Source organism: Poecile atricapillus, chromosome 10 (genome assembly GCF_030490865.1).
Source record: "Poecile atricapillus isolate bPoeAtr1 chromosome 10, bPoeAtr1.hap1, whole genome shotgun sequence".
In the NCBI taxonomy this organism is placed as follows: Eukaryota; Metazoa; Chordata; class Aves; order Passeriformes; family Paridae; genus Poecile; species Poecile atricapillus.
Genome location: NC_081258.1, coordinates 13,542,523 through 13,556,370, shown reverse-complemented (window position 1 = coordinate 13,556,370; position 13,848 = coordinate 13,542,523). Strand labels below are relative to the sequence as shown.

General features: G+C 47.1%; 1 protein-coding gene across 2 annotated transcripts in view; it reads right to left on the bottom strand.

The window, feature by feature from the left end:
• GNAO1 (G protein subunit alpha o1) overlaps positions 1 to 11,488 on the bottom strand; it is a 140,251-nt gene extending 128,763 nt beyond the window's left edge. Inside the window, exons 1-2 of one of the 2 annotated variants that reach the window (XM_058845554.1) lie at positions 10,958 to 11,488; positions 10,827 to 10,869 (exon numbers count right to left, since the gene is read on the bottom strand). In XM_058845554.1, the coding sequence (XP_058701537.1) occupies positions 10,827 to 10,869; positions 10,958 to 11,075 (161 nt within the window). In that variant the 5' untranslated portion in view covers positions 11,076 to 11,488. The remainder of the gene's footprint in view (positions 1 to 10,826; positions 10,870 to 10,957) is intronic. The other variant, XM_058845553.1, reaches the window with a different exon arrangement.
• Between the last annotated feature and the right edge of the window lie 2,360 nt (positions 11,489 to 13,848).

Genomic DNA, 13,848 nt, shown 5'->3' with positions numbered 1-13,848 from the left:
TTTCTAAGAATTTTTTTCCAATTTTTTTTTACTGGAAAATCCAAAAACCTATTTTAAAGACCATGAAGCAGTAGTGAATAAAATCAGAATTTAAATTTAGTCCTGTGTACTGTATATCTGTTTATGCTAGAAGGTCTCACCTATATGTTTGATCACAGACGGGGAAATTAGTACTATTTGATCTCACTGATCAGAACTAAAAGTACTACTGTAATAATTCAATTTTCATGCTCAGTCACGTAGGAAAAACTTTATGATTTGTTCAGCAAAATATGAATTTAAAGAGATTTATTGAAAGTATTGGCAAACAGAAGTAGTAGATAAATGAAAACTTAGAAAAATAAGGGATAAATTCTGAATTGTTTACTGAACCATATTAAAGTTACTAATCACTAACTTTTTACCCTTTATGGGCTCTCTGATTGTTTCCTTCCTCTTCACATGTTTGTTGTTGTTGAATGCTTTTAATAATTAGCTATGCTGAAAGAAACTGAACAGACATCAGTATCACCACAGAAGATACCAAGATTTTGATTTGCTATCAGTACCTGGGTTCCCCAGTGCCAACAGTGGCTTTCCTTTTTCCTGCACATCCCACCTCACTGCAGAGGTGAGATCTGGCTGGTCCCAGCAACATGCTTCTAGGAGAATTCTTATCAAACACAAAGCTGTTGCCAAGGTGAAGGTACTGGGGGCTCTTCCTCTTTTAATGTGACCCTGATGCCATCAGTCAGTGCTGGAGAAATGCCAACCCTGGAGCTGGGATTTGGCACCGCACTCTCCTGTTCCTCCTTACCAGTGTTTCACAAGGGCTCAGGGCACACAGAGAGATGCAGATAACAAACCATGACCATCAGCTCATGTATCTACCATTTAAACATCTTAAATGCACACATTGAGCAGCATCAGGTTTCCTGCTGAAGAACTGGCTGGACAGAAACCAACAGCAACAAGTTGATACAGCACCGAGGCTTTTTTCCTGAGCTGTAAAAGCAGGAGGATATAAATTTATCGTACCACTAAAATGAGGAAAACAAGGGCATGCTTCTATGAGCTTTCTGCTTTATTAAGTAAACATCTTCTCATTCATGTGGAAAATTTTTTCCAATTTGGCTAAATAATTAATCACCCAAGAGTGACTGGTGATTAATGAACACTATGATGACTTTCTGAGGTGTATGTTCATCAAGAAAATTTTCTTTCATCCCAGTGATTTGTGCTGGTGTTACTGACAAAATGTGATGATAAAGGCTCTGCAGTGTCTGTGGTGTAGTTACAGATATTTCAGTGACAAAAATCTGTCCATTTTAGAACTTACAGGAGGTGAGATAGAGTCCCCACCTAACCTTGGGAAGGAGCATCTATCACTTGGGCATCAGTGCACCAGCCTAGCAATGAGTGACTAATTTCTTATTCTCCCAAGGGCCCTGTAGTAAGAGCTCTCTTTGGCCAGTGGAAAGAGCTGGTTTATTTGCAACGATCTAAACCACCCTGTAACCACCCCTGCTGTAACACCCTTTCACACTGCTTATAGATGTAAAGAGGCTGTGAGTAAATAAAAACAGATTCCCAAAATATACTGAATCAAATACTCAGTTCTGCACTACTGAAGAAGCCAAGCTGATTGTGGCTACATTTAAAACTCATTATGATGATGGTATTTCCCTCCTGCGGATGAAGCTGAGCAGAAACCTTCATGCTGTGGAGGAGCACGTGCCCTGCCATGCCAACCATTTAGAAGCACAGGAGAGGATGACAAATTCACATAGCCTTAGCTATTGCAATCTGAATATAGGGCATGTAGATTGACGTTGTGGTGCCTTGGAAGTAATTTCCCAGATTAAAAGATAAATAGATCTCACCATGAATTTTGGAGAGACCCAGAGCTGGTCTGCACCAGTTCCACACAAATTCCTCCAGAAATATATACATAGGACTATTTCATTGAGAGACATCAAAATGAGATATTCTCCCTCTGCTGTAAAGGCAGGAGCTGGATTACAGCAAGGTCCAGCTGTAATAAATAAGGAGCACTGGCAGTACAGGTGTACTGCCAGTGAGGAAACATCTCTATCTCATTATGAGATACTGCACACCACAGCTCTAGAAATCCACCTATAAAACTTTTCATTTGTTACCTAGATAATTCTGCTTAACATCCATTTTGTGCACAGTCTTTCCTATATACTTTTTTTTAATGCTTTAAAACTGGATCTACCAACTCAAATCAGCTCTAAGAGGGTGAGGATAAACCACCAAATTCTGCTAGGAGATACTATACATTTTTATCATTTAAGTGCTATTTTCCTCAATAGAGGCCCATTCTCATCTCATTCCCTTCTGTAATGATTTCCAGCTGATGCAGAAATATTCAGACTGTTATGGTGTGTACAAGTTGCTGTTGATTATGCTCTTGTAGAAAAGAGCATTTAATACAAGTCTGACGTTGCTGGAATCTCAAAGCATGTTGACTCACTGTTCTGCCTTTCAGACTGTTTTAAGCACTTGGGGGGTTATGTTTCAGAGGAAGGACATGCACAGAGATGAAATTTCCATTGCCAGCCTCCCTGCCAAGGTGTAAGACTGGGGTCATGAATTCTCTCAAGAGGATATTTTCTCTTGGACAAATGAAAGGCTGCTTCAGTCAACTGAAGACATCCCTCCTGGCCTCCCAATGGAAACACAGATCTCCCCATTCCTATCCTAAGTATGCCAAAGAGAAGAAAATCCCTTTCCTGGTTTTCAAACCCTATATTTCCTACCAGCATTGGATCCTGCTTCTGCTGAAACATGCTCCCAGTTTTCCTGGAACATCTCAATCCTAAACAGTCAGTCAAGAGCTTTGGGCTTTGTCAGAGATCACACCTCAAAGCACTTAGTAGGATCAGAATCTCCCAACCTTTTCCCACAAGCAACTCCTGCAACATGAACCAGCAGAATTTCTGCTGAAAGACTGCACAAGTTATCCTGTACACAAGTTGTTATCCTGTAACAAATAGAATGGATGATAAATTGTCTTTGGCTCCTGAGGAGCCAAAACACCCCACAGATGGGCCTGATGGGGAGAGGAGGGTTATTAACAGCCATGACCCAAACTCTGTATCGCAGGAGGGCATCTGTTACCCATCCCTCTTGTCTCTCTCTCAAGACAGTGTATTCCTTTGTTTTAAGCTTACAGATTTTATACTCAGATAAAAGGTTTGATGATGAACTGAAATAATTTTTGGTGACCAAGCAAAGCAGGACATGTTCGAGAATAAAGAAAAACAAAGTAATTTCAGCTTTCCCTTCTGAGGGCACTCCTCAGTTCTTTCTCAATTAACATGAAAGTTGGGGAGAATAAGCATTTTTATTGGTAAGTTAAGAAACGCCTCCATCTTTTATTCTAATATCACATTAAGTACACAATGATTGAGTTTTGGATTAAATTTTTTTTTTCTCCTTTTTTCTCAGCACTAGAAAACCATCAGTTCCTTTGCTTTGTGTTACTCAGTAACATTTTGCCTTTTGCCTTTTCTGATTTTAGGCAGATTCCTAAGAGCATCTTATAATCAGGACTGTAATCCTCCAACCTCCCTTACATCTGTCATTTTCCTGAATGGTCTTAAAAATAAAATGAGAATGATTCAACTAACAGTTTAGGGAGATTTTTACATTAGGCAGAGCATTTCTTCAGCATTAGAAGAAATGTGGCAGAAATCATTAGTATTGAATAAAAGAAAAAAAAAAATTAGGCAAGAAAAATGGCTGTAGATTTAATGTGCCAATGCCTTCCAGATCTTTTTGTTTCCTGGTTTTGGTTTTGTGATTAAAACTTAGCAACATCCAGGATCCCACCAAGTGTCATGCAAACATATGAAATGCATCACATCTCATAAAATGTACAGATTGAACAGATATCATCTTCAGTGTAGGAAGAACTTGGCCCAAAGTCCAGTGAGCTCAAAGAGAGGATTTGGGTCAGTAGCATTCAAATTGATTTGAATAAAGTGAGGTTGCTGGTTTCAATATTGCCAATGCTAAAAGGTATCAGGCTTCAAAAGTAACCAAGCAATTGAGATATATTTGGTTTCCTCACCTTCATTTGGGATGTTTTTTATTTTGCTCCCAATTACTGAGTCCACAGGCTAGAATAAGGTAATTTATTTTTTAACTTTTTTCTGTAGTGAGGAGAGCTGGAAGTTTTCTTCCAGAAACAAAATACACATTTAAGCAAAGACCACCTGAGACCAGAGCTGATCCAATCATCGTGTAAGTCCAGGCTCCATAGAAATAATTTCAGGCTCTACACAAACCCACAAATATCAGGAGATTTGCAATAGCACCAGGAAGAGTGACTAGACCCTTAAACACCCTATCCACTTGAATTTGAGGTTTTGGCAATTCTCACCTGCTGGAGCTCTCTAAACCAACATAATAAATAAAGGACCAAATACCATCTTTCACACCCAGTTGCATTGAAGGTATAACCACGCACTTCAGAGTATAGAGGATGGGTCTGTCTGTGCACTGTGTACAGCTGCTGCCTTGTCAGAAAAGATTTTTGCCTTCTTCACTACCTGAGCAGGAGTTTGCAAAATTGAGCTCTTGGTCCCTGCACTTGCATCATGCTTTCTGGCTGCATATCCACCAGCTTCAACACTCAGTTGTGATTTTGTATCCTGCAGATCCAAGAGAAACCAAGGGAGCTTGATACTTGCAGAGGCAGGCTGTAACTCTGAAAGGGGACTGAAGAAAACTAGGCAATTAGGAGTGTGCAAGACATTCCTGACTGCCTGGCTCTTACTCTCCAGCAACCTGCTCCTGCCTTGGCCATCACTGAAACACTTCTTCATTTCACTCTTTCTCTTGACCACATCAAACAGAAGAGCCAAACAGTGCCTTGACCTCCGTTATTTGTCTTTTTTTCATTTTTCACCCATTTTGATTATCTTCTCCGTAATCCCCAGGTAAGCATCCTGGAGAACTCACATTGGGTATGAAGTTGTATGCCAGACAAATGGGAAAGGACAGACTGAAGAGGAAAACCACAACCTTCTTTCATTTGTTGTCTAATTCATTTGTCAATCTAATGTCTCTTACAACTTCTGGGTTAGCCGAACCATAAAACAAAACAGATCCTTGGTTACATTTGTGCAGCAGATTTGTCTCTTTCTTCTGAGCTCATTAAAACAACTGCTTTCATCTCATTAGATTGCTAAAACAGTTCCAACAGGACTAGATGTGTCATGTCAGAATATGACAGGCAAATTTCTTTTAAGGTTTTAAAAATGGGTTGGAAGAGAAGAAGCTATGCAATTCACTGTTGTCACTGAAAGATATTTTTACTTTTATGAGTCCCTAAAACAAGAAACAAATTACGAACTGTCAAGGAAAAAGAAAAAACACAAACCCAAAACGTATTCCATCTTGCCTCCTAATATTGTTACTGCTTTTCTCTGAAATCTCTCAGTCTAATAACAAGAACCTTAAATATAAAAGAAGGAACTGTGGTTGTTAATGTTTTGTCACAATTAAAAATCCAAGAGAAGGGGAATAAATACCGAAAACATGATTACCTTTGCAAATACAAGCCAAAATGAACAGCCTCACTTTTCAATATTCCCATGTCTTATTCTTCTTGCCTGGTTCAGGGGCAATCTCCCTGTTCTGTGCCACTGCAGAGTGTGGAACATGACACCCACAGCATCCTGGGATGCAAGAAAGCATCTGTGAAGGTGGGGAAAAAAGTTACAGCGAGGGGAGAGCCCCCCTCATACAGCAGCCTCCACTGGGATAATCTCTGACACCCTAGCAGGAGACCCTGCCTTGCTCAGGGCAGGTAATGCACTGCCCAGCTGCCATCCCAACACCATAGAGCTGCCCCAGCAGGTTCCAGTGCCAAAACAGCCCCACCAGGGCCGCCTTCCTGCTGGGATCTGTGTGCCACGTGCACGGGGCCAAATCTACACCCAGGACAAAGTGCACCAAGGCAGTTCTTGGGAGAATGACACAACTTCACGGGGAAGGCTGCAGCTCTTTCCCCTGCTTATTAAAACCCAGTTCAAATGCTGCTCAGGTGCAGCCTGTCACTGCCCTACTTTGGGCTTTAAATCACAGAATTCCTGGAAAATAGCAGGAGACAAGTAAGGATGGGGATGGCTCGGCCTGACCTGGTGCTCTAGTGAGGTTCGTGCCTCTGGGTTGCCAGCTCACACCACACTCAAACAGTTCCCAGGTGGAAGTAGAGCTGAGTGGGGCTCTGCACCCAGTGCCACAGGGCAGAAGAGCTGTGCTGGGGAGTGGGACAGACCATGAAGATGAAGTTTGCAGCCCTGTCCCTGGGAAGATGCTGCAGAGGTGAAGCAACTCTGCACCGTTAGCCCCTGTGTGGTGAAGTATTCCTGGGGGAAGGGGCTGCAAGTGTGAAATCACTACGGATTTCAGACACAGACATGCAGCAAAGAGCACTCAAGTGGGTGTTCACAACACATTTCATTTCAAAGGCATTTGGCATCAAATTGCTGTAAAACCAGTGGGCGGGGACTGCTTCTCACTGAAGAAGTTCATTAGATTATAAGTAATTTGGTTACAGAGAGAGCAAGTAGAACCTGGGGCTGTTTTGAGGGGCTTTTTGAAAAAGGTCAGAACAATATATCAGCCGGCTGTTGGGACTGATGGCTGTTGGGGAGAAGACAGTAGATATTTCAAGATGAGCACTGTACACTAGTGTATTTTTCTTCTGATTGTATATTTCCATCCTTCTCATATTTAACATAAAAACATTTTGTGAAAACTGGCACAGCAGAGAAGCCTATCAACTGAGTTACTACCAGCACTTCTGGTGAAGTAGCACACAGCTGCTCTGGAGGACATGCAGGGCTGGAAGCTCCGGCATCTTGTAAAAAGGAGCTGGACCCAGCTCTCTGCACCCAGCTCAGCAGGGGACAGAAGCTGTTGCTTCTGCAAAAGCAAAATCCAAAACCATATCCCAAGCCCAAGATTTTTTCCTGTGGGCAGGTGAAGCCATGTCTCCTCTGGAATGCCAATCCTATTGCTAACACCTCATTTGGGAAGGTGAAATATTGCCCTGGCTCACCATCCAGAATGGTGGCTGCTGAGCAGGGGGCAGGACCTTGTTTTTGAAGCCATGCCAGCTAACTCAGCCTCTCTGTGTAAGCACGATTAAACAGTGAATTCCCTGGAAGCCTTGTGCTGATGGCAGCGGATGGTGTCCCCACCCAAGCAGTCCAACCCTGCTCACCACTGGACCGTTGCATGGATTTAAGTGTCCTGCTAAGCAGCGAGGGATGGAGATATGCTCAGTGTCCTGCTCCACTGGGGCTTTTGATGAACAAGCACATTCATCAGAGTTTTCAGTCCCCACAAAAATATCCTAGAATAAATCAGTCTCGATTACAGAAAAGAAGATTGTAAGTTCCAAATTCTGCATGTGCTTGACATTTATTTGAATATATAAGATCTAAAAAATCTTAACACCCATTGCACTCCTACATCATGAATTTACTGTTAGGCTGGTGTGAATGGAAGACGAATTTCTCTTGTCTGGTAACTCTCACCTTCCAGCGTGGATTTTAAAGGAAAGCCCCAGCTTTGCTTGGTTACAGTTGGTTTTTAGATTAAGCTGAGTGAAACAGAATCTGGTCACAGCCTGATTCTGAATGCTGTGGCACACTCTGGAGTCTCATTGGCTTGCATGGCACAACCATGCCTTTCAGGACTGTTCCTCTGACTAGCTTGGCTCTGACCATTCATTTTGAATCATGGGTAAAAGTATTGGGACTGCAGGACTGGTTGTAAAAAAATACAGCAAAATTAATCAACCAAGGTAAAGTAGTCAAAGTGAAAGGCTTAAGGGTGTGAAAACAACCATGGGTGCTAAGAAAAGTGTCATTCCTAGCCTGTGCTGCCACTGTTTGAGATGTACATTCCAGACTCCAGTTCCACCTCTCTGTCATCCACCAGCACCTTTTTTGCTCGATAACCCCCACTCACCAGCTAAAAGGTATTTCCATATATTTCACTAAAAAAATCCTGAATTAAATTTACAAATCCTTATCTCCATCCTGGCTACACTCTCAAATTACTGTAATTTATACTTCTTCTCCTGCTGCCTAACATTTCAAGGATTAACTGGGCAGTGTGTAACCTCTTCTAGTCCTATGTAACAATGTCTGCTCTCTGTTCCTTTGTCTTAGCATTCTCCAATCTGTCTATAGATTCCTGTGCTTGTTTTCAAGGCAATATCCAAGTGTGAAGCTGCTTTAGCCATTCATGAGAATGAGATTTATTATCTAGAAGCACACCAATAATACCATATTAAAAAAAAAAAGCAGTCTCTTTCATCAAAATCTAATGAACATGCGATTTAATCTTTATTAAGAATTCATTAGGTTCTCAGCAAGCCTGTCTAATGGAGCTTGACCAGGTGAAATGCTAATGCCTACATTATATTTAAATTAATTTTCAGCAATGTTAGTTTCCCCGCGTTGTTCTCTGCACATCGCTCTCCCTGGTGCCCGCGGCTGTGCGGCTCTCTCCAGATGCTGCTGCTGTGCTCATAGCAACACCGCTGTCCCCACCCCAGCCTCCGCACACTTCACTGGAGTTTCCACACTCACGGATGCCTCCCAATTTCCAACACTACAAGTCTATCCACCATAGCAGCTTCCTTGACGTTGTCATATCAGGTACAAAGCTGCAAGTCTAGCATGCCTTACTATGAATCCTTCTAATGAAATGTGTGTGTGTGTGTACATACACACACACACACACACTCACACACACACACACACATATATATATATACACACACACACACAAAATAGGTATATTTCAATCCTCAATATACCCATCTAGTCCAGCAAACAGGTTATTATGTTGATGTGATTTGCTTCAAAAAACAAGAGCTCTGCTCTTTGGAAAACAAGAGTGATTGTACGCTTATTGTGTAGCCAGTGTGGTCACTGCCTTCCCCCCTGCCTATGGGCTCTACGTGTTCACTCCACTGTTGTAGTTCCTACAGCCTCTCCCTTCAACCAAAATCCATCACCCGCCATTCCAGTATGCTTCTGCAGAAGCAATTCCTAGAGATTAAATAATTTATTGGTGTTCATCTGCAGCGACATGTCTCCTGATCCACCTTTTGCACACAAACAAGAGCAAACCAAACCCACCCCACCCCAGACCCAAATCAAACTGTGGGGGTGAAAGGGGGGAAAGCCCCCTTTCAAACAGTGAACCGGGATAATCAGAGCCTTTACAGAAGCAGGGTATACAAACGTCAGTGGGGAAAGCCACTGACACCATTGTACACTGGAGGCGAGTCTCCTGACAGTGAGACCTCCCAGCCCCGCAACGCCTTGGGAAAAGCACTGCCTCAGGCAGGGATGATGGTTTCATTGAACCCCCGAGGGGTGGGCACAGCGGCCACGGAGTTGATACAGAAATATCCGGGTCACCCGCCAAGCCACCCTGCCTGGCGGGGAGCTGGGCTGAAGGCCCAGATCTGCCTCCGTGGTGCACGCACATGCACACCCACATTCACACACACACACTCACATAAACACACACTCACACACACGCACACTCACACACACGCACACTCACACACACGCACGCTCACACAACACCCGGGGCGGCTACGGGAGCTCAGGGCAGGTGCCTGAGAGGGGCGCGGGCCCCTTTGGTTATTCCAGAGCCCCTGAGGCTTCTCCCCGGCCCCTCCGGAGGCAGCCGAGTGCGGTGCGGCCGCTGCCGGGAGGAGCCGCGCGGTGCCGGAGGGGCCCCGCAGCCGCAGGTTCGAGCCCCCGCCGGGCGCTGTCCAGCGCGAACCGCCTGAACGCCGCGCCCGGACCCGCCCGTCGGCCCGCGCAGCTCCGGATCCCCGCGCCGGGACCCGCACGCCGCTCCCCGCGTCCCATTCACACCCATCTTTAAGGCTCTTCCCCTCGCTGAGCAATCCCGATCCCGGGGGGGCCCCTCCCAGCCACGGATCCCTCTGCAAGCACCAGCATCGCAAAGAGGCAACTGCTCCCAGCTGAAATCCAGACCCTGAACCAGCGCCCAGGCTCGTTCCGTGATGGCGCCCGCCTCCATCCAGCCCGTCATGTTTGTAGCGGTGGGAGGACGGGGTATTTCATTGTATTTTAATTAAAAACCATAAAAAATAGGTGGGGGCAGGATAGTCGCACCACGGGTGTACCTCCACCCCTTCGCTGCACCTGCTTTCCTACGGGGTGCATTTACACGAGCCACGGGGATGCTTGGAAGAGACCTTTGAAAAGAGGGGCTTTTCACGGCTGTTTATTACACGGTTTCATCTAATTAAACACAGGAAGAGGGTGTGGAAAGCCCCAGCGAGGAGCAGCGCCGAGTACCATAGGGAGACCCGGATCCCAGAGCAGCAGAGGTTTGAATGAGATGAGTGGCCAAGCTCGTCGTTCATTAATTAAAAGGAGAAGGTACAAGCTCAATAAAAGGGGCTTTCAGTGATAGGGAGCCTTGGTTTAAATCCGCAGAGCCGGCAGATAACACCTCGACATTAAGCTTAACTGACAGCGGTTCGCTTCACGGGGACATCTGCGCGGAGGGGGAAGGTGGGCTGCCGGCCTCCCTCCACCGCCGCCGGGGGCGAGGCCGCGGGGCGACGCTTCAGCACCAGCGGGCCCTGGACAGCGCCGGGAGCGGCGGCGGCCCCGCCGCGCTGTGCCTGCGCGGTCCCCTCAGGTAAACATGGCGCCCGCGGCCCTCGCTCACCTCCGCGAGCCCCCGCCCCGCTCTCCCGCTCCGCACCGCCGCTCACTCGCTCCCCCCGCGGGACTTACTTCATTTGCTTCACGATGGTGCTTTTTCCCGACTCTCCGGCTCCTGTTGGAAGAGAGATGAGGTGGGATAAGCGCGGGGGAAAAGGAGGATGAGGAGGGGGGCGATGGGGGGGCGACCGGCGGGTTCTCACCGAGCAGGAGGAGTTTCACATCTTTGGCCGCGCTGATCCCGTCCTCCTTCAGGTTCTTCTCGATGGCCTTGCTCCGCTCCAGGGCGGCTCTTTCCTCAGCACTCAGGGTACATCCCATGGCGGCGATGAAAATTTAAAAAAAAAAAAATTAAAAAAAAAAAAAGGGGGGGGAGGGGGGATGCAGCCCCCGCCGCCTCGGCTGGCTCCCGCGGGCAGAGAGGAGGAGGCGGCCGGGGGGCAATAAAAGAATTAAAGCAAATGGCCGTGAGGCTCCGGGTAGCGCAGCGCCTCCGCGGCGGGGCTCCCGGCTCCCTCCTGCCCCTCTCTCCCCGCGCCCGAGCGCTCAGTGCATCCAGCGGGGCTGCAGCGGGCACGGCGAGCTCTTCCCGGCCGGGAGGCGGAGGCGGAGGCGGGGGAGGAGGTGGAGGAGAAGGAGGAGGAAGCGGGTTGGCGGCGGGGGAGAGTCCGTCCCTCTCCCGTGCTCCCGGCTGTCGCTGTCCCCTCCTCGGCGGGCGGCGGCGGAGCCGAATGGAGGCGCGGGAGCGGCGGCGGGCGGGCGGGCGGGCGGGAGGGAGGAGGGAGCGCGGGGGCGCGCCGGGCTGCGCGCTCCCGCCGGCCTCGCCCGTGACGCCCGCGGCTCGCGCATGCTCGGGGCGGCCCCACCCGGCCCCGGGCCCGTTCCCGCTACCCGCGGCGGGGCCGCCCGCCCGGCACGGACGGAGGCTGAGACCCCGGTGTCTGTCCCCCGTTCCCGGTGACTCAGAGCTGGGGTCTGCCTTGGTGGAGGCTCTAGAGGGGAAGCTGTACGAGGAGCGGCTGAGGGCGCTTGGCTTGCTCAGCGTGGAGAAGAGACTGAGGACAGAGCTCATCGTGGGCTGCAGCTTCCTCAGGAGGGGCAGTGGAGGGGCAGCACCGATCTCTTCTTGCTGTGACAGGACCCGAGGGAAGGGCTGGAGTTCTGCCGGGGGATAATTAGGTTGGATATTAGGAAAAGGTTCTTCACCCAGAGTGTGCTTGAGCTCTGGAACAGTCTCCCCAGGACAGTGATCACAGCACCAAACCTGACTTCAAGATTTCAAGAAGCATTTTATCAAGGCTCCCAGGCACGGGTTGTGACTCTTGGGATGTCCTGTTCAGGGCTAGGAGTTGGACTCGATGATCCTTGAGGGTCGTTTCCATCTCAGGACATGCCACGATTCTGTGGTCTGGCCCAGCAGTGCAGAGCTGAGTGACAGGGGATGGGACAGCAGTGTGTGTCTGTGGGCACTGCGCTCCCCGGGCACTGCCCTGGGCACTGTGGAGACCCTGGCTCCCCCATGTGCCCCGAGGGTCCCCCACAGCTCCTGCACCCACACCCTGCGCCTGTCCCCACCTCACAATGCCATGTTCATGACCAGGCCTGCAAGGAGCCCTTTGGGAGCTCCTCGTTGTTCAGGCACTTTAATCAACACTTGCAACGTGAATCGTTTACACGCTCCATGCAAAGCATCAGGTTTCACCACCATGTTGGATTATGTTTTCCATCAGTGTAATTAACAGATGGTTTGGGTTTTTGTGTTGCAGTGCGGTCACAGACCTCACCAGATGACCTGCCTTCTTTTTCATAACCATTCCATGACATCTTACAGTGATTTAAGAATTCTAGTGAATTAAAGTCCCACAATTTTCCTGGCAGATTTTGCCATTTCACAAGGTTGGAAAAAAGAGAAGCAAGCAACTGTCAATGGGGAAAATAAAATAAATAGAACTTTGTTTAAAATGCTTCCGTACAGGCCCAGACAAGTCACAATATATTCAATTTTAATCCATAACATTGATTGGTATGTGACAATCTAGCTATAAAAAGATCTAGATAGGAAAGAAGAAAGTGTTGAGCACAGCGAGGTAAAATGAAGATGGTCAAGGATTGCTACCTGATCCATGGAAAGAATACTCACCATTTCAGTAAACAAGAAATCTGCAAAGCGAGGTTTGGTTGTTCGGAAGTAGATGTGAATGCTGAGACTGCTGATTTTGCCTCTAAAGGCCACTCCACCTCTCCGCCAAAAAGCACCCAGCTACAGGAGGCTTGACAGGAACATTCCTGTGCTGTGGGAAGGAAATGCAGGGCTGCCCCACAGGGGCTCGAGGAAGGCAGGGGGCTGCTGTTCATGCCGTTGGGTGTGGGTGACCGTGTGCTTACACTGTGCTTCTTTTCCACTTAGGATCTCTGATCGCTGCCTCCTCCATCTTACCTGCTGTCCTGAGTTCACCCGATCCCATATTCAGGACCATTTCCTTAGAGGTACCAATATAATTTCTAATAGCACTTAGAGTATTTTAAGCATGAAGATATTGGCACTTTACTTCCAGACAACCATCATCTCCTCCCAGTGCTGTTTCCAATTCCTTCTTCCTCACAAAACATGTTCTTCCCATTTTCCCTCCTCACCTCTGAAACGAAAGGGAAAAACAGGACGTGGTTAATGAGATGAAGAAGGGGCATGAAAGAAAAGCAGACTAAAGAAAGCAAAAGGTAACTCAGTGCATTCAAGAACCAGTCATATTTACAACACATTTGTTAGCTAATAAGTGCAGTATATTTGAATTTTGGGTAATTTATTTCTGGAAGCTCAGGGGACTGAAATGGACAATCAAGCATACAGCATGTGTTCAGCAGGGAATAAATGGAGATGGGTGCGGTTACAGAGCAGTTCCTGCTCTTTCATATTTGCACAAATCTCATGTGTAAAATCAATAGGATCAGAATTTCAATCAATAAGTTTCATTTCAATGGTTCTAGCCGGAGGGAATTATGAAAAGTGCCGTATAGAAAAAACACAATGAAGAAATCCAGAGGCAGTGTCCTCATGAGATTGCTGCATTTTCTTCCCATCTCCTCCAGCAGCTTG